The sequence below is a fragment of the Nicotiana attenuata genome, chromosome 6, assembly GCF_001879085.1.
Source record: "Nicotiana attenuata strain UT chromosome 6, NIATTr2, whole genome shotgun sequence".
Lineage (NCBI taxonomy): Eukaryota > Viridiplantae > Streptophyta > Magnoliopsida > Solanales > Solanaceae > Nicotiana > Nicotiana attenuata.
Genome location: NC_031994.1, coordinates 89,754,191 through 89,775,971, shown reverse-complemented (window position 1 = coordinate 89,775,971; position 21,781 = coordinate 89,754,191). Strand labels below are relative to the sequence as shown.

Below are 21,781 nucleotides of genomic sequence, written 5' to 3'. Positions count from 1 at the left end.
TGCACCCGGTGTGATGCTAGGGGTTGCATTCAGGATGCCATCGTCACTGGCCTCGTTGAGAGGGCCAAGGAGATTGGTAGTGACACCCAATATAGCTTTCGATCTTGTGTTATTTTCGGCCATTTTCTATTTTTGTGTGGTGTAGAGAATGGTAGTTGGTTGATCTCTAGGTGGATACTATGGTTTTGATTCTCGAGATCCCCACAGACGGCGCCAAATTGTTTAGCTCAAAAATTATATTCGTATTTTATAAGCTTAAAAACAATCGAAAATATATAGGGGTAAATCGTAATCAAATATAATAAGCCCAAGAGATGATTATTGCTTCAAGAATGTTTGTAGATCTGTAAGTGCGTAGTGAAATAGACTTAGCTTAAGAGGGAAGCAATGGTTGGAAAATCAAGAAAGAGATAAGAGAGAGAGATAGAGAGGGAAATTGTATTATCCGAGAATCACCCCCCCCCCCCCCATTACAATGTGGAGGTCTCCTTTATATAGTAGGAGACCTCCCTCGAAATAATTAAAAAGGTACAAAAGTTGGTGGCTTCTACTCAGGAAAAAGGTCAGGCACTAAACGACGTCACTTCTTCTTCACCAGCTTGGGCCGTGCCCTCACTCGGGTCGCCCTTATTATAAGGTACGTGTCCATTTGGCGTGATGGCGTTATGAATCAAATTTAACCCTATACAAGTACTAACCTTGAAGCTGAAAGGGAAGGGCAGGAGCCTTTCATGTTACTTATTGGATTAGCTACCTTCTATAATAGTTACATCAAACCTATTTGTACATAAGTTGGACCAGGTTGGCCATTCAAGAAATTTTTCATCTTATACGTACATAGCTATTCATGAATCCTTGCATTTTGACTTTGAATTGAGACCTCCTAAACATAAGATCGTCCGTTAAAATTTGTGGATTACGATATAATTTGTGACTTTTCCAAAACTGAACTGTTCCTTTGAAGAATAGGCTGGTCTTTGAGGATGATAGAAGCATATATTTTGCATGAATTTTAAGAAGCGGCAGCCAGGGGTGGCCGATGATGAGACGGCGCTCCTCCTAAATAGTTTGTGGCTGCTGAATTTGCACTCTCTATTCCACATTGTATATTTTGCTCTTTTACTTCTTCCTCCTCCTCGGCATCCCATAGGAATCGAGCGTATGAAGCCAATACGTAACTGTAATAATAAATGTAAAATATAAATAATTAAAGCATCTCAATTATCTGAATTAATACCGCTTTAATTGGTCAATCATATTTGAATTTTTAGAATGAAAAAGAACTCACCAGTCATCAGGGCTAGTTTTAACAGCTTGATCAAAATAAGCATGGGCACGAGATGCATCTTTTTGGGTTCGCCAAATTAGATCAGCATAAAGTGACAACACATTCCCATCTCTCGGGTTTACCAATATTGCTCTTCCGTAATACTCCTCTGCTTTTCCTATATCCCCCTTAACCTGTTGTTTCAACACACAATTAATCACTATATTAATTCTCAGAAACAAATAATTAAATCAAGTATTCAAAGGTAGCAGCACTAGTTCATAAGTCATAAAGAGACTGAATCGAATGATTACAAATTTACGTACCTCTTTTAAGAAGCTGGCATAGTTAGCTAGTAAAAGTGTATTTCCCGGGTTAGTTTCAATCATTTTCTTGTAGCAAGCTTCTGTACTCTCATGCCCATCCCAACTATTCGAATCCGAACCTGAACCTGGACCATCTCCACCATCCCACCCACCGCCTCCGCCTCCGCCTTCCGCTGCACCACCCACCAGCAGTGACTCCGACAACCTCCTTTTCTTCGTTATACCGTCGTCGTTTTTCTTTTTAACTACAGGATCTCGGGGTTCTGTTTCTCGCATGCAACAGCTGGTTGCAAGCTTGATCGCGGTTTCATGCTCTGGAAAAAAGGACGTTGTTAAGGAGCATGATCGTGTCCTAGCCAGTGCAGAATAGGGCGACGATCCAGGGGAGTTGGGAATCCATGAATGAAGTATAGGACACGATGAGCTTGTTAACATCATCTGTTAGAGTTACTAGATGAGCTCCCCCTTCGAAAAAGAGAGATATATACATTTGGTGGCTTAATTAAGTCGAGGATTTTATAGAGGAAAAAGGGACTACTGACTAAAAGAATGAAAGCCGTTGAATGATGTTGGTGGGACAGTGGGTTTATCTCCTATGGTTGGTTTCAGGAGCGAAGCTACGTGTGTTACAGGAATTGATCAGACCACTTTTTTTAGAAAAATTACATTATGTATATAAGTAAAAAGAATATTACTTTTAGAGGTATATAACCTATACTAAATACCCTTTGGCAAGAAATTTTTTACTTCTTTCAAATTTGAATACCCTTGAAAAAATTTTGACTTACTCAGCGGCCATAATATAAATAGGTAGTTGTTGCTAGCATTATATATTGATATGATCAGTAAAAAGAGAATTTTGCGATCTGGTCCCAGAAAAGGAATCGGGAGGTTGTTGTCTGCTTGTTGTACTTGTGAACGAGCAGCCAATGCTGTAATGATACATCCCATAAAGCTCGTGGGAGCACAAGGGTTATACAAACAATGGTGATTTGACGGCCAAGAATGGAGGACGGTCCAAAGGCATTCCCACGTCCCTCTCTGCTACTTGTATTATTTCTCACAGGTTGGGCGTAGGACATACTAGGTTTCACTACTAGAAATTCCGCAAAAACTGATCAAGAAAAACCGACCAACTTTGGTCGGTTATTTTCGTGCGAAAATACAATTAAAAAGTATAAATAAATAAAAAAGACAAACTTAAAACAAAATGCACCAATAGTCTAGTGGTAGAATAGGATCCTGGCACAGTACACAGTTCGATTCCTAGACGGTGAATCTTTTGATTAGATAATTAAAAAACCGACCAACTTTGGTCGGGTTTTTTTTTTGCAATATTTTTTTTTTGAATTTAATTTACCGATCAACGTTGGTCGGTAATTTTCGACCAACTTTGGTTGGTATATTAAAACGACCATCAAAATACCATCCAAGCGTATTTGGTCGGTAATTGGCCATAACCGATCAAAGATGGTCGATTTTTTTGGTTGGTATTTACCGGGTTTCTAGTAGTGATTCCGGAAAAAAACTGCGAATGGCATATACTAGCTACCAGCTCCATTTCGTTTGACCTTTCATAATTTGATTAGGCATAAAGTATAAGTATGTTAAAAAAATAAAAATTGAATCGTCCCAAACTAATATGTGTATGATGTATCAAATATACACTTCGAATGTAGCAGTTTTAAAAATGTCATGTCATTCCTATAAGTGAATGTGTCACGATACCAATTTCTCTCCGTAGGATGTCGTGATGACATCTAGTCTTGTTGGCCAAGTGAAGGTTAGTTTTGAAGACCGACAAAGAAACTCAAGCATGAACCAGGCCCATCCCTTGTGAGCACAGATACTGACAGATTTGAGCATGTGAGACGCACGTGAAGGAGATAAACCTAACTTGGCAGAATTGATATCTCCTGAACCTGATCGAAAAGGTTGCATAATTGATAAGGAGAAGGACTCCTTACTCAAACAGAACACTGTCAAGATAGGGAACGAGTTAGAGGTCGAGATCAACTAGAACTCTTCCACCAAGGAAGAGTAGCATCAGAATTCTAGTTAATCTTTATTTACTAACTCTATAAATATCAGTGTTGTTCTCTTTTACAGGTAATGCACAAACGCAGAAGTTAAACAAGAATTGAGAGCAAAATAGCAAGGCTTTTTGCAAGCAATTCGTGTAAACCTGAAGCTACATGAACCGGATAGAAGAACCAGTTCCAAGTGTCTATCTTTTATTCTAGTTCAATTGTAGTAGGTGTTTTCATATTGTACCTTTCAGCTTTATCTAGAGGCAATTATAATAGGTACTCAGAGTATTCAAGTTAGAGTTAACTTGAAGTTGTCGCAACAGTTAGAGGCTTTGTGCTACAACGGGAATAGAGTTAGTCCTAGGTTTACAAAAGAGTTTTTGTAAATGCAGTTTTTGGCTCAGTGATTTTAGTGGAGAGTTTGGGAAAATCCTACTAGAAAGTAGGTCGGGGTTTTTTCACCTTTTGAGCTAGGTGTTTTCCACGTAAAACACTTGTGTTCTTTACTTTCCGCATTTATCATTTCTGCAATAGTAGGTTAAGGAACACTTAGAAGAATCAGGTCCTTCCATAATCAGTTTAAGCGAAAAATTGGAAACCACACAAATCACCCCCCCTCCCCTCTTATATGGTACTGAAGTTAAAACATCAATTGGTATCAGAGCGGATTATCCTTGAAGAGGCTAACACCTTAAGAATAGATCAAGATGAGTGCACCTCCTGGAAACTGGGAAGGGCAATCCACTGCTAGGCCTCCACTTTTTAATGGCCAGTACTACTCTTGGTGGAAAAATAGGATGAGAGATCACATCATCGGAGAAGGCTATGAGCTATGGGACATTATCACCGATGGTCCCCTGGCTACCATGAAGAAGAATGCTGAAGGAGTAGATGTGCCAAAAACAAGAGCTGACTGTAATGCTGAGGACTTGATCCAGATGAGTATAGTAGAATTTAAAGTTGTACCACTGCTAAGAAAATCTGGGACACTCTGCAAATGGCTCATGAAGGAACACCTCAAGTGAAAGGTGAAACCATCCAAGAGATGTATACAAGGTTCATCACTCTAACAAATGAACTTAAGTCTCTTGGAAGGGTTATTCTTGAAGAAGACAAAGTTGAGAAAATTTTGACAAGGGTTCTGCCAGTCACTTGGGAAAGCAAAATCACTGCAATTCAGGAATCAAATAACATTGCCACTCTTAAGTTGGACGAGCTAATTGGAAATCTCACTGCCTATGAACTTAGAAGGCAAACTATGAAGATGGATGCACCTAAGAAGGAAAGGATCCTGGCACTCAGAATCACTGAAGGTGCTGATCTAGAAGAAGATGAAATGGCTATGATCACAAAGGACTTCAAGAAGTACCTTATGAGAGGAAAGGGTTCCTCAAAAGGTGCAAGCTACAGCAAATCAAGGGTTCCTGAAAAACAGACCAAGACTAACCCCTGATTTCCTGAAAAAGATGAGTTGTACAAAAGAGATGAGTAGATAAGAGTCCTAAAGGAGGATCTAAGCAAGGTTAAGCACGAGCTAGACAGAACCGGTAAATGGAATAGGGCCTCTGTTGCACTTTCATGGCTACAAGAACACCACAGTAGCAATAAGAGAGGACTTGGCTACGGGACCCCTACACCTAAGTGGGATCCCAAAAGCAAGTACATCATACTTCCTAAGAACAAAATCTGCACACGGTACTGTGGTAAGACTGGTCACTATAAAAGTGAAAGTACTGCAAAAGAAAAGGCTAGTCGAAAGAACAAAACATTTGTTCAAGGGAAAAATAGGCTGCTAGGATGGACCAAAAGGAATTTAATTCACCCCTTTGCCTATAGATAGGGACCCAAACTAGTTTGGATTCCTAAGACTAACCCCTGATTTCCTTTTGCAGGTCCAAGTGAAGGGGAGCAGCCAAATATGGTACATGGATAGGGCTGCTCAAAGCATATGACATGAAGCAAGAACCAGTTCCTTTCACTTGAGGACCTCAAAGGAGGTAATGTCTCCTTTGGAAATGGAAAGAAAGGTGAGATCATTGGGGTTGGAAAGGTAGGTAAGACAGACTCTCACTCTATTGAGAATGTCTACTTGATAGATGGCTTGAAATACAACCTAATCAATGTATCACAACTGTGTGATAGAGGCAACTTGGTACCGTTCACCTCTACCAAATGTTTTGTGATAAATCTTACCACTGACAAGATTGTTTTGCAGAGAAAAAGAGTAAATAATACATACATTGTAGATCTGTCCACACTTTTAGAAAATGAACTCACGTGCTTAAGTGTGTTGGACAATGATCCCCTCCTTTGGCACAAGAGACTTGGACATGCAAGTCTGAGTCAACTCAACAAATTAGTCTCCAAGGACCTGGTGATAGGGCTACCTAACATCAAGTTTAAGGAAGACAAAGTTTATGAGGCTTGTGCAAGGGGGAAGCAGGTAAGATCCTTTTTTAAATGCAAGAAAGTGGTAAGCATCACCAAATCAATAGAACTGGTCTATATGGATCTTTGTGGTCCAATGAGAACTTTAAGCAGATGTGGTAAAAGATATGTGATGGTGCTTGTTGATGATTACTCTAGGTTTACCTGGACATTATTTTTAACATCTAAAGATGAAGCATTTGACATGTTTACTTCTTTTGTTAGAAAAACTCAGAAACAACTAGGTAATCAACTTGCATCAATTAGGTCTGATCATGGAACTGAATTTGAAAATGCTAAGTTTGCTGAATTTTGTGATGTGCATGGCATAGATCATAATTTTTCTGCTCCTAGGACTCCACAACAAAATGGAGTAGTTGAAAGAAAGAATAGGACACTTGAAGATATGTCTAGGACTATGCTTCTTTCTAGTAAAATGCCCCATAGTTTCTGGGCAGAAGCTGTAAATCCGCATGCTACATCATCAATAGGTGCATGACTAGACCTCTTGTAGAGAAGACTCCCTATGAGTTACTTAAAGGGAGAAAACCAAATATATCCCATCTTAGAGCATTTGGATGCAAGTGCTATGTGCACAATAATGGAAAAGACTCCCTAGGTAAGTTTGATCCCAGAAGTGATGAGGGAGTATTCTTGGGATATTCTTCACATAGTAAAGCTTATAAAGTATACAAAAAAAGAACTATGTGTGTAGAAGAAAGTGTACATGTGGCTTTTGATGAAACTAACATTATTTCTGAGAGACAGGAACATGAAGATGAAGCAATCGGGCTGGTAAGAAGTTTAAATGAAATCACAGCCCAGGCTGAAGCTGCACCAGAAGAAGGAACAAGTGATGGAACAGGTTCTTCTATCCCGGGCAACCTGACAGGGAGAACTGAACAAAGAGGAGCTGAATCTAATAACTCAATGGAACCTCTCCATGAGCCTGTTCCTCAGCAGCGAAACATTAGATAAACATCAAGAGAAAACCAGTTGGTTGTCAAACCTTACAAATACCAAAGTTCTCATCCCATTGAAAACATAATTACTGATCCAACCTCTGGAATTAAAACAAGATCTTCATTAAAGAATCTTTGTGCTTTTGATGCTTTCTTGTCTCTTATTGAACCTAGAAATGCTGCTGAGGCTTTGCAGGATGCAGACTGGGTAAATACAATGCAAGATGAACTCAACCAGTTTGAAAGGAGTCAAGTTTGGCATCTGATTCCAAGACGCAAGGACAGATCAGTAATTGGCACAAAATGGGTCTTCAAAAACAAACTTGATAAAGATGGAACTATTGCAAGGAACAAGGCAAGATTGTTGGTTCAAGGATATAGCCAAGAGGAGGGCATAGACTATGATGAGACCTTTGCAAGGTTGGAAGCAATAAGACTCCTCATAGTCTTTGCTGCTTACATGGAATTCACTCTTCACCAGATGGACGTCAAGAGTGCCTTCCTCAGTGGCTATTTAAAGGAAGAAGTGTTTATCAAGCAACCTCCAGGGTTTGAAAGCAAGGAGTATCCTGATCATGTGTATGGACTTGACAAGGCACTCTATGGACTCAAGCAGGCTCCTAGATCATGGTATGAAATATTATCAAAATTTCTGCTTGAACATGACTACAAGAGAGGTAAAATCGTTAACACTCTATTCTTGAAGGGAAAAGGTAAAGATATTCTAGCAGTACAGATATATATTGATGACATAATCTTTGGAGCAACTACTGAAAAACTAAGTAATGAATTTGCTAAACTAATGGGTAGTGAATTTGAAATGAGCATGATGGGTAAGCTTAATTTCTTTTTAGGCTTACAAATTAAACAAAACTCAAATGGAACTACGATCCATCAGCAGAAATATGTGAAAGAGTTGCTTAAAAAGTTTAAAATGGAAGAATCAAAGGAAATCGATACTCCTATTGCAATAACCACAAAATTGGATATAGATGAACCTGGTTCACCTGTTGATCAGAAGTTGTATAGGGAAATGATTGGTTCACTTTTGTATCTTACTGCTAGCAGACCTGACATTATTTTTAGTGCAGGTCTTTGTGCTTAATTTCAAGCAAATCCAAAGGAGTCCCACTTGGCTGCTGTCAAGAGAATATTGAGATACTTGAAAGGCACCACTGATCTTTGCCTTTGGTATTCAAAAGGTAGTAATTTTAACCTAGGAGATATTGATGCTGATTAAGCAGGTTTCCTTGTAGACAGGAAGAGCACCTCAGGTATGGCACACTTTCTTGGTTCATGTCTTGTGTCATGGGCTACTAAAAAGCAAAATTCAATGGCCTTATCTACTGCTGAAGCTGAGTATGTTGTTGTTGCTTCATGTTGTGCTCAATTGCTGTGGATCAAACAGCAATTATTGGACTTTGGAATTGATGTTGGTTGTATCCCTATTTTTTGTGATAACACTAGTGCCATTAGGATGACAAAGAACCTGGTTCATTATAAGAGAACTAAGCACATGATGTTAGGCACCATTTTTTGAGGGACAACTAAGAGAAAGGCTTGATCACTGTGGAGTTTTGTGCTAATAATAAGCAAATTGCCGACATCTTCACAAAAGCCTTAAGTAGAGATCATTTTGAGAGGAACAGGTTAGAATTAGGGATGATTAAGATCACCTAAAGGACCAGTTCAATGCTAAACAAAAAAAAATGAAAAAAAAAATTGTTTTTGATTAGAAAGTCTGTAAATTGTACATAAGTAGACTAAATCTTTCTCAGTCTCATACTTTCAATAGTATACTCTTGTGCCATGTATTAAAATGACTCATTAATCTCTAATGATATTTTCTCTATTTTTGCAAATTTGGACTTACACAAGAGAATTATCAGTGAAGAACCTGGTTCATCAAGATAACATGGTATGTTTTCTACACTCTGCATATTTTGAAATAATAATATTTGAATCGTGAGCATAGTCCTACCTAAGCTAAATTTCTTTTGAACTTATCCGATAAGTGAACCAATTCTGTTCAAAGACTCCCACCCAAATTAACTCACCTAGATTCTAGGGACGCCTCAACAGTCTTTTCAAAACTGAAATTTCAGTTTGATTACACTTCTATTTGACTGTTAAACCTGCCGTTACTCATTAATTACCCCCTTCTTTTAAACCATTCATCATCATTCCTCCCATTCTCGCATAATTTCCAAAAACAGTCAAAATTTCTCTCTTCTCTCTTCTTCCAAAATTCAACCTACTCATCGCCTTCATCACAGAATCAAGGAAAAATGACTATTCCTTAAGATAACCCTGGTACACTCCCGCCATGTTCCTCATCTTCTACTACACCTCAACCTAGGAGATGACGAGTAAAAATGCTTGCTCAAAAAACTGTGGCTAGAGGTGCGCTTTCAAGGAAACTCACCGCACAGTTACAAGCAAGTCAAGCCCAAGAACCCCCAAACTTTGACGACTCTTTCAAGTCTGCAACTGAAGGGGAAGGAACTGGGTCTTCTGATTCTGTACAAGTAACTTCTGGAACAAATACTACGAATGAGGTTATTTCTGTGTTAGTTCAAAATCTAGAGAATCGGTTTGTTTTAGTTGGATCTGTAGTGGATGTGGAAACGCCTGAGTCTAGAAGGAGATGAGGTAAAAATAAAAGAGAAAAAAAGAAGAGAGTGAGGGTGTGAGAAGTGATGAGAAGGGAAAAGGGAAAGAAGTGGCTAATTCTTCACCTACTTCTGAAACTGATAGAATGTCTATCTGTGGAGTAGAGTCAGAAAAGGTGGAGGAAAGTGGCAAGAAAATAGGGGGAAGTGGATCAGGAGAAGCCGCTGAAGGGCTGGTTAATCTTGGTAAGCATACAAATGAACCTGGTTCATCCGTTGAATAAACCCTAGCAGGTCTTTTAAAAAAGGTAGGTGACAGATATAACCCAAGAAAAAGAGAACTCCTAAAACAAAAAACCCCTGGCACAGCAAGAGCCAACAAGAAAAGGGATGCTGCTCCTTCTAACACTACTGAAATTTCTCTCCCAAGAGGAAGAGCCACGAGGAGCAAGCTGAAGCAAAGTAAGGAGGAGTTGCATAAAGCCTTAGAAGAAAGTAAGAAGAAAAGGATGGATAAAAGGAAAGAAAAAGTGGGAGAGCCTGTTGAGGCTGTTGATGTGGATGAGATGGACCTGGTCCATTAAGGTGAAAAAGTGACTGCTGAGGTGGAGGTTCAGACCCCCAAGCCCAAGAAAGCCAAGACTTCTTCTAAGAAGTCTACATCTGTACCCAAGTCTGTTGAACCATCTACCCTGGCAAAGAGGACCAGGTCTGCAGTGTAACACTCCTCAAATTTATAAAAGTCTCAAGACACGCTAAATATAGAATTTAATTTTTATAATCTTAAATTATACTTTTATTACAGATTTAAATCCTTGTGATTGATTTTGAATTACTTTTCTATTTATAAATAATTGGACATACAATTAGAAAAAATATTAATAATTTTTAATATTATTAATTATCAAAAAGTGAGTATCACTAATTATTAGTTAAGTCAAAAAAAAATTAACCTAAAGCCCATAAAGTGGCTGTTGTAAACAAAGGCTTAAAGCCTTATACAAACAAAACAAAAAAAGACGTATCTGCCTTTTCAAAAGGCAAAAGACAAAAGGCTTAAAAAGCCTTAATCAAGTCAGAAGACTTAAACTTAAAGAACAAAGCCTGAAGGCTGAGAATTCTTATACGAACAAAACAGAAGACTTAACCCTTCTATTCATTCACGCAATTCTTATACGGGAAAAAGAAACAAAACACTGTTCCATTCACGCAGCAAACGCAAGGCATGCAGGCAACAAAAAAAATTCTAGGGTTCTTTACAAATCACTAATTCTTAAACTCGGGTATATAAATTCCCTATTGTCAATTATCCTACAGTTTTAGTAGGTAAGAATTGAATAGTTAATTCACTTCTTTCTCTATATCAACAATAAATTCCATGTTTAGGTGTGAAACTTTGAAATTAATTAAAATGCAATGGTTGTTGTAGAATCTGTTGTTTGACTGGTGTCAATTGGACTGGGGCCTACGTATAGGCTCGAGAAGTTTTGAGGTGAGTTGATATAACCCTTTACTAAAGTTGTTTAACTCACAAAAGCACGCATACAAAGTGTTTGATGAATTGCATAAAAGAGTTGATATATACTTAATTGGAGCGAGTAAGAACCTATTAGCTTAGAATTATTTTCTAGCTAAAGTTTAGATGATTATTTTGATATATGTGCATAAATTCTCTGATTTTTGTATTATTCTTATATGCCATTTTCATGTTGAAAATTCATGAAGGAGCAAGAATCTTTATAAATACTTTTGAATGTATATTTCATTCTTATGCCATGCCTTACATTTAAGGATACCGGTATGATTATGTGTAAAAGATTTAGACTTGAAAAGTCACAAGAAGAAGTTTTAGAAAGAAAAGATTTTTTGGAGTATCCTTTATTCTAAGAAGAGGTCATCGTCTAGGCCGAGGGTCCTAACCAAGGCGTTGACTTCCTGAAACTACTTGTGCCAAAGTAGGGAGCACATGAGCCGAGGGTCGCGTTGCTGAGAATTTACTTAGCCATGCTAAGCTATGATACATGAGCGCTGAGAACCATGAAGCGAGTGGCACTTTGTGGATTGGGCCTATTCGATTAGGTTGGGATCGAACCCGTGCCGATCACACGGTGACTGAGACAGAATTAAGTCAGGATAGTTGGAACTCCCAAAGTATAAAGAGAAGTAATTTTTTTTAGAAAAAGAAAAGAATTTCTTTTAGAATATTCATAAACTGCTATTATGCAAATATTTTAGAATTGTTCTTAGAGGCTTTATGTTTTTATGCATTTATATTCTTTGCTCGTAATGTGTATTGTATTAAAGTTGCTTCCCCTGTTGTTGAGACTCACTGAGTACAATGGATGGTACTGACGTTCTCTTTTGGGAACCTACGTTGATCTGCGGTACAACGTAGGAACCGGTTTTGCAGGCGAGCAGGCTACGGGTTATAACTTCCTTCTCTTCCAGTGCTATTGGTGAGCTCCGCTTTTGTTCGTGGAGTATTCCTTAGAGTTATCTTTATTTAGTTATTTCTTTATTTACTTAGAGAACTGGCCAGGAAATCTCATGTCCTGAGTAGTGCGTCAGTTTATTCGTAGAGGCTTCATAGACATAGTCGTTGGGTTAAGATTCGGATGTTTTTGATAATAACTTAGCAGTAATTACTACGAATAAAGTTTTGGAGTTGATTTATTTAAATATTTAAATTAATCAAAAGTATTTGGTTAGAGTATTGCCTTGTTGCATATAAAGTTTGGAATCATAATAGATTTGATAAGCAGAGATGGTTCGCTCGGTCATGTTTAGTGATCAAGTGCCTGTCCTGGCTTGTTCAGAAAATGGGTCGTGACATGCAGTGAAACCTGAACAAGTAAGCTTTGCTGAAGAAGAGTATTCGAGTGAAGAAGAGGAGGATGGATCAGACAGTGAAGTGGACACTGACCAAATTTGGCAAAAGGACTATTTTGAAGCGTAGACTCCTAAAGGATCTGGAAAAAGAAGGAATGGTCATGCTGCTGGAAAGTGAACCCAAGGCTGTGTACAAAAGTGCAATGAAGCCTTCCCATAAATTGCTGTTTGAATTTGTCATCAAATGCATATAACCAAGTTTCTTTTAACATAAGTAGAACAGATTCAGTCTGGCGGTTTCTTAAAAACTAATGTACCAAACTCGAGTACAATATAGTCTTCTTCACTCTTCAAGTGTCAAATAAGTCAGCAACCTGTTTCTTTTTTTAGCATAGTAGTACGGTAAAAGTACATCATCATAGAATATTTACCGCAAATTAAAAAATACTCCATCCGTTTTAATTTATGTGAACTTGTTTGATTGGGCACAGAGTTTAAGAAAAAAATAAAGATTTTTGGAATTTATGGTCCTAAACAACTCAAAAAGGGGTTCACAGTATTTATGTGGTTATAAAAGTTTCTCATTAAGGATAGAATTGGGAAGTGAAGCTAAATTGTTCACAAATTTAGAAAGGGATCATTCTTTCTGGAACAGACCAAAACGGAAGGAGTATATGATATGTGATTGAAAACAAACGTTTTCACTCAACTATGGTTAATTGATATATATTATTACTTTATTAAATTACTTAATCATGATAAACTAATACAATTAATTAATGCAAATACTCGAAGCGGATAAAATCTTTATTAATGACGCAAATGTTAAGTTTAGGAATGAATAGATGGAAGATATTTTGGAACACTGCTCCCCCCTCCCCCACCCACCCCCCATCCCACACCCCCACCTTGCCGAATGACTTATGCCAAGTCTATAAGTCATTTCATGGAGTGACCAAGACTTTCATCGGGAGAAAACGACTAGCACAATGCACAAACAATTCCATCCTCACTTAAACTTGCCTGTGGAATATTAAATTTTGTGCAATGACCAACATATAAATTTTTTGCACTATGTTAAACTGATACATAAGTGATTCTTTAAAAAAAAATAGCTTGATATAATAATCCGAAAATAGAGTAATGAGATATCATAAATGGTTAAATTGCACTTACAATGTAACAATTATATGTATACATAGTACAACTCCGCTAGAAGTAAGCATCAGTGCACAACGATTTTTGTGTAACTCTGTACCACATTATGCTCCTTGTACTACTCCTTAATATATAATATATGCATCTTTGATTGACCAAAACAAAAAAAAAACTTATATCCTTAGGTCTCATTGTGCATTGACCAACGTCTCTGTATTAAACTCAATGTGCTTAATAAAAAGATAAGTGGAACGCTGATAATATCTCAATTCTTCGATTGTAAAGTTTCATTTAAAATTATAAGCATTACGATCAGAGGCGGATGTAGTATACTGCCTACGGGTTCAACTGAACCCATAACTTTCGGCGTGGAGTAAAAATTTATATACAAAAATTCATTAAAATTACAAAATAGTAGATATGAACCTGTAACTTTAAAAATATAATAGGTTCAATGTTAAAAATCTTAAAATCGAACTCATAGAATTTAAATCATGGATCCGCCTCTAATAAAGTTGAACTCATTTATTGGCGAAGAGCTACAGCTGCATGTTCGAAGCGGCGAACGTTTTGTGCTTTGCCCCGTGATGGTTCCTCTAATGCGCCAACGACACGAAGGCAAAAGTGCAGGGGAAGGAGGTCCCTCTTCCATGTTGAATATAACAAAACATGTAGTATTAGATAGAGACGATGATAATTGACAACTACAAAATAACAGAATGTGGTACAAGTTCATTTTCATAAACCAAACCAATAAGACTATATGCCACCCACTTTTCTACTTATATATAGGTTTTGAATTTTAGAATGACGATTTCAAGTGCTAATTATAATTGGATTTTAAATTTAATATTTGTACATATTTAATAAAACTGTTAATACAAATTGTTAGAACTCAGAGAATGCTTGAGATGAAGAACCCTAGTAATAGAGGAAGCATGAGCAGAGAATGAGCTGAGGAAGAAGAAGAAGAAAATGAGAGAAATTTGTTCCGTGTATTTTCAATGTAACAGTACATTGTATTTTTATACATGTATACTTAATTAACTTCCACTCACAGACTAGTGGTTCCTACACTATTTCTAATAACTGAGTATGACAGTTGTACACTAACTATCTAACTAATAACTTTCCTCCCTCTTGTTATGTTACTGCATCTGTTTCTACACTCCCCCTCAAGCTAGGTGGTGTAAAAATATTCAGCAATCCTAGCTTGGACACTAAGTACTCATGTTGAGCTCTAGGCAGTCCTTTAGTTAGCACATCTGCCAACTGTTCTTTGGTTCTCACATACTCTGTCTTGATTAGTCCCTGCTGAATCTTTTGTCTTATGAAGTGGCAATCAATCTCTATGTGTTTGTTCCTTCCATGAAAGACGGGATTAGCAGCTATTTGTATGGCTACTTTACTGTCAGTGAAGATAGTAGCCGGCGATTCAAACACCACTCCAATGTCCTTGAGTAATCCAAATATCCACACTAGTTCAGCCACTGTTGTTGCAATACTTCTGTACTCTGACTCTGCAGAACTTCTAGAGATAGTGCTTTGCTTCTTTGACTTCCATGATATCAGTGAGTCCTCATACTTTATAAAAAATCCAGATACAGACTTCCTAGTCAATGGGCATGCTACCCAATCAGCATCACAGAAAGCTGAGATAACACTTCTCTTCTGACTAGATAGAAGCACACCTTGCCTAGGGTCATTCTTCACATACTTGACCACCCTGAGTGCTGCCTCCATATGAGATTTCTTAGGCTTTTGCATAAACTGGCTAAGAGTTTGACAACTAAATGCAATGTCTAGCCTTGTTACTATCAGATATAGGAGTTTGCCCAGTAGCCTTTGATAGCTAGTTACATCTGGTAATAGTGCATCATCCAAGGTGTTGGTTGTGCCTGTGTGTTCATCATACTGTTGAGTAGTGAGTTTCCCATTTGCTTCAAGAGGTGTAGCAGCTGGCTTTGCAGCACCTAAGCCAAGTTCAGACACAAGTTCTAATGCATATTTTCTTTGATGCATTAGAATACCCTGTGATGATCTTGCAAACTCTATCCCAAGGAAGTATTTCAACTCCCCTAGGTCCTTCATCTTAAAAGTCTTCTGGAGTGTAGCCTTGGTTTTTTCTACTAGTCTCAAATCAGGTCCTGTGATGAGCATATCATCCACATAGACTAATATAACCACAATGCAGCTGCTAGTGCCTTGTACAAACAAGGAGTGATCATGTTGACTCTGTATGAAACCAAAGCTAATCAGTGCCTCTGATAACTTGGCATTCCACTGACTGGGTGCTTGTTTGAGACCATACAAGGATTTCAAGAGTCTGCAAGCTGGCCTACTCTCCCCCTGACTCTGAAAGCCCTGAGGAAGAGTCATATAGATTTCATCAGGCAAATCTCCTTGTAGGAAAGCATTGTACACATCCATTTGGTGGATATGCCAATGTTCAGAAGTTGCAACAGAAAGTATGGTCCTAACAGTAATTAACCATCTTAACAACTAGACTGAAGGTCTCTTGATAATCAATACCTTCCTGCTGGCTGAACCCCTTGGCCACCAATCTGGCTTTAAGCCTTTCAACCTCCCCTATAGCCTTGTATTTCAGTTTAAGGATCCATTTGCAACCAATAGGCATCTTGCCTGGAGGAAGTGAGACAACCTCCCAAGTGTGATTAGCTTCCAAGGCTGCTATTTCTGATTTCATAGCCTCCACCCACCTTGGGTCTTGAACAGCCTCTTCATAAGAAGAGAGTTCCACAATGGATGAGAAGGCTGCACTATAGGACTGATAAGAAGGAGAAAGAGAGTCATAAGAGACATAGTTGTCTATGGAATATGGTGTAGGAGTGGTAGAGGGTTGAGTGACAAAGTCCTTAAGCCATAGTGGAGGATGTTTGGTTCTGAGTGACCTTCTCAGTGTGGGACAAGGCTCAGGAGCAATAGACAAAGACTCAGGATCACTAGAAGAAGAAGTAAAGGGGTTTATGTGATGAGAGGGACATATATCTGTGTACACCTCTTCATAACTAGGAGGTGAAGGAAGTGATTTGAATATAGGAGGAGAGGCGTGCAGAGAGTCCTTGAATGGAAATACATTCTCCTGGAAGACAACATCTCTATTGACAAAGAATTGTTGTGTAGAAATATCTAAGAGAATATAGCATTTTTGAGTGTTTGAGAATCCCATGAGAACAGCAGGCTTGGCCCTAGGCATAAGTTTGTCTGTCTCCTGCACTTGCTTAGCAAAACACAAACAGCCTAGAGTCCTAAGGTGTCCTAGCTGAGGCTTCCTCTTGTACAACAACTCATAAGGTGAACACCCCTTCAACACTGAAGATGGTAGTCTGTTGATCAAGTAAGCTGCAGTGATAACACAATGACCCCAGAACTTGATTGGAATGTAAGCTTGAAACCTCAAAGCTCTGGTGATTTCTAGGAGATGTCTGTGCTTTCTCTCAGCTACCCCATTCTGCTGAGGAGTGTATGCATAGGTGGTTTGATGTAGAATACCAAGCTTATTGAAGACAGTTTTACACACTGAATTTAGAAACTCAGAGCCATTGTCAGATCTCACCATTTTTACTATTTTATTGAAATGTGTATGAACAAAGGCAAGGAACTGTGGCAGTACAACACACACATCAGATTTCAGTTTCAGTAAGAAAACCCAAGTCATTCTAGTAAGTCATCAACTACTGTGAGAAAGTATCTATGACCATCAAAAGTTGCAGTTTTATAAGGTCCCCAAACATCTACATGAATTAGATCAAATGCACTAGTACCCTTGATACTAATGTGAGGAAATGGTGTCCTGGTTAGTTTAGCTCAAGGACACACACAACAACTATTGATGGCATTAGTAATACTAGCTAGTTTAACAGGGAATAGTTTCTTCAGAACAATAATGGACACATGACCAAGTCTCCTGTGCCATAAGACTATATCATTGGGACTGACTGAGAGATCAGCCTTTGAGGTAACAGCTGCCAAGGACACAACAGCAATCTCTTATTTCCATGTTGTTGTAGAAAGTACAAACCATCTCTTTCTCTACCAATCTCCTTCACCCTGCCATTGAAGAGATCCTGAAACACACAAAAATCAGGATAGAAAGAGGCAAAACACCTTAGATCCCTTGTCATTTTTAACACTGACAACAGGTTATACTTGAACTTTGGTACATAAAATACTTCTTTTAGTGTGTTGTTGTTTGATATCTGACTATCTCCAACATGAGTTACTTGAGTGACATCTCCATTTGGCAAGAGAACCTTTCTAGGGATAGGAGGAGCAATTATAGTGGCCTTATCTAACAGATTGACATTAGACACCATGTGATTAGTTACTCCTGTATCAATGATCCATTCTTGTGGACTATTGGAAGCTAGTAAAGCAACATTAGTACCTGCTGCATTAGCTTGAGAAGTAGGTGAAGGACTGTTGTTGTTTGATGAGGTAGGACTGACTGTATTGCTATTCAAAATTTGCATAATCTGGTCATATTGTTCCTTGGTGAAGGGAAAGGCACTACCTCCTCCATGTTGTGGTTGTTGTTCCATATTTGCAGTGTGATTGTTGTGCTGCAAGGGTTGAACAAATCTTGGCTGCATAGTAGTCATCTGAAAGCCAGGGTTTGGCTGTCCACAAGGCTGTGTGTAGGGCTTAGCTCAGGTGGTGCATTGTAATTGCCAGATGTTGAACCATAATCAGCTACTACATTGTAAGCACCAGCTCCCCCTTTCTTCTTAAACTTGTAGTCAGTTGGATAACCAACTATTTTGTAGCAATTCTCCTTACTCTGACCTTTTAGTTTACAGAAGTCACAATATAGATTGAAATTCTTTCTGTATTTTGGTCTATTATCAGGCTTAGAGCTGTATAGTGCTGTAGATTCATAATGTCCTCCAGTGACATTAGGTGCAGAACCTAAGATACCTGCTGATCCTGCTACATTTCTTTGACTCTCTTCACTCATTAACATAGCATAAACTTGATTCACAGAGGGAACGGGTTTCATCATAAGGATTTGACTATGAGCTTGTGAGTATGAGTCATTTAATCCCGTAAGAAACTGATATAGCTTCTGTTTGTGAAGGTGTTCAATAAATTTCTTAGTTTTAGGGCAGTCACAACCAGGATGAGGAATTAGATCTTCAGTTTCATCCCATAGATCCTTGAGTTTAGAATAGTACATAGATATAGAGGAGATACCTTGAGTTAGGGTTGCAATTTCCTTGTGTAGGTTATAGCATCTAGTGTCATTCACCTTGTCAAAACGCTCTTGCAGATCCATCCACACGGTGTGTGCATTGGTTGTATATGCAATTCCGCTGATCAAAGTCGGTGCTACAGCATTCATCAGCCACGATAAGACAATTGCATTGCATCTTTCCTACTGATACCAGTACTTTTCTCGAAATTTTTCCTTATTCCACCTTCCGTCAACCATTCCGAGCTTATTTCGGCCTAGAAGAGCAATTTTCATAGATTGATACCACAACGAGAAGTTGTCTGTCCATGTTAGTTGAAAGGAAATCAGAGAAACTCCACTCGTATATGGAAGCCAGATACAGAGGATGAGTGATTGGAACTGAGATTCCTTCTTCAAATTCATCCTCCGACGAGGTTTGCGAGGTTTCAGTTACAGTTGCAGGTGTTTCCTGCTCAGAATTGTCATTCGCCATTGTTGACGACGACTTAAAGCTTCAGATTTGAGATACGAAGAAGAAACTTGAGAGAGGACGAGAATTACAAATCTGGATCGATTTGTGAGCTTCAATTCATAGCTCGAGCTCTGATACCATGTTAGAACTCAGAGAATGCTTGAGATGAAGAACCCTAGTAATGGAGGAAGCATGAGCAGAGAATGAGCTGAGGAAGAAGAAGAAGAAAATGAGAGAAATTTGTTCTGTGTATTTTCAATGTAACAGTACATTGTATTTTTATACATGTATACTTAATTAACTTCCACTCACAGACTAGTGGTCCCTACACTATTTCTAATAACTGAGTATGACAGCTGTACACTAACTATCTAACTAACAACTTTCCTCCCTCTTGTTATGTTACTGCATCTGTTTCTACACAAATACATTATTTGAGTAAAAGCTATTAGGTTCGACTGAACCTGTAGCCGGGCTTCTAGCTCCGACCCTGGTTGGTCCCTTTTGATAATATGAAGTTCTCCAGCAATCAGTAATCACCAATCTTGTAAAGTGAAGCTGAGAGATAACACCCACTACAACATTTTGCATATGTAGCTACAAAATACATGATAGCTAAATATGAAAATTTTCGTAGCTAAAAGCTTTAGCCGCAATATTTTTTTCCGTAGCATCCGTAGCAAAATGTAGCGTAGCTAAAAGTTAGCTACAGACTATATATGATCCGTGGCTAAGGACTAATACTTATTGCTACAAATGTTTTCTGCATTGAGCTATATTGATAATACTTTTTTGCGACGAAATATAAACTCATAGCAAATAATCTTAGTCTTTTGCCACGGCAAATAAAATATATAGCAATCATTATATTGTGCCACGAGGTGTTTTACCGTGGCAAAAATTCATAGCTGTGAATTGAAGTATTTGCCACAAATATTTCCGTAGCTAAGAATCCATTCTCTTGCCATGAAAGTGAGAATGTATAATTATATTTGTATAATTATATTTGTAAAATATGTAAAATTACAGCTAAAAATGTCTTCATTTGCTATGAAAGTGAGAATGTATAATTATATTTTTGTTACGTGATAATTATAATTATATATATATATAGCCACCAATTCAAACTTTATTGCCACAAATTAAAGAATTTGCTACAAGAATAACTAGTCACAATAAATTTTATAATAGCTAAAATTCCATTTAGATTCCAAAACAAATTCAAAGTTACACATAGCTACGAATAAAAAGAATTTACATTCCACAATAGGTTTCAAGTTACACATGATTGAAAATTTCAAAGCAATCACGATGCACAATTTTTCTGCAACACCATCTTGCTTGAGACGCTGTCTTCTTCTTTCACTCCTCCTCGGGTCTTCAACTGCACCTTATCTTGGTCTTTGACTTCTCATTGCTTTAACTCCGCCAATCTACCTGTCAATGGAAGAATATGTTTAACACCACAAAGCAAAAATAACGAATCATATATGTTTAACAGATACAACTGAGTTAAAACTTTAATACAAAGATGTAAGTTCAATTAGTAAAAATATTGATAGAATATTTCAAGCAGACAAAAAACATGTCTGGATAAATATTTTACAAGAATTTCTAACAGATAACAAAAGGAGAAAATACACAGCAACAAAAGAAGTGAAAAAGAAAATTCTGAGCATTTTTTAAACAACTTAAATTATCTTCATCCTAATTTTGTAATATTGCTTTTCTGTTAAATTTCTCAATCACTACTTATCAAAAATAAGATATAAGATCTATCAAATTGCTGGAATAGTCCACAAAATTGTACCCAAAAATCCAAATAAAATAGGTATAAAAAGATTTACAAGCCCTAAAATATAGAGATATGATCTTACCACTTCTATACGAGAATAGAGAAGTGATTGGGTTCTCTCTCGCTCTTCTTTGTCATTCCCGGTCTTCTTAGTTTAGCCGTGGTTGAAGAAAAAAATACAAAAGTGGGGATGAGGGGGCGGCTGGAGAGAGGAGGTAAGAGTGTAGTTTAGGTTTTAGGGATTTTGCTTTGGGCCTTTGTCGTTTATTGACTTGTTGTTATATACTATAAATTTTTGATTTCTTTTAATAGTTTTTAATAAGACACGTAATACATTAAATGCTAAAATGTACTCCCTCTGTTCCAATTTATGTGAACCTGTTTGACAGAGCTTGGAGTTTAAGAAAAAATAAAGACTTTTGGAATTTGTGGTCCTAAATAAGTTAAAATGGGGCCTAGAATATTTGTATGGTTATAAAAACTTCTCATTAAGGATAGAATTGGAAGTTTAAGCTAAATTATTTCCAAATTTAGAAAGGGGTCATTTTTTTTAGAACGGACCAAAAAGGAAATAGGTATCTCCTCTCTGAGCTGTGGGTCAAGATGGACATTTTATTTTAGTTTCTCGGACATTATCTTGATCCCCTAAGTTGATCGCTTTCTGTATCATTCGTAGGGTTTAGGTTTTCGGGTTTTTTCCTACTAAAAA

General features: G+C 37.8%; 2 protein-coding genes and 1 long non-coding RNA gene across 3 annotated transcripts; 1 reads left to right on the top strand and 2 right to left on the bottom strand.

Moving 5' to 3' along the window:
* LOC109228371 lies at positions 810-2,127 on the bottom strand. Its single transcript, XM_019393513.1, has 3 exons — positions 1,594-2,127; positions 1,289-1,461; positions 810-1,178 (listed from the first exon to the last, which is right to left on the bottom strand). The coding sequence occupies exons 1-3, from the start codon at positions 2,029-2,031 to the stop codon at positions 1,013-1,015; spliced, it is 777 nt and encodes a 258-aa protein (XP_019249058.1). The 5' UTR covers positions 2,032-2,127; the 3' UTR covers positions 810-1,012.
* On the top strand, positions 9,771-10,445 carry LOC109228090. The gene is made up of 4 exons (XM_019393267.1): positions 9,771-9,870; positions 9,994-10,119; positions 10,210-10,333; positions 10,430-10,445. Exons 1-4 carry the CDS (start codon positions 9,771-9,773, stop codon positions 10,443-10,445), a joined length of 366 nt encoding a protein of 121 aa, XP_019248812.1.
* LOC109228370 lies at positions 20,433-21,328 on the bottom strand. Its single transcript, XR_002068380.1, has 2 exons — positions 21,155-21,328; positions 20,433-20,714 (listed from the first exon to the last, which is right to left on the bottom strand). It is a non-coding gene; the product is annotated as an uncharacterized LOC109228370 (long non-coding RNA).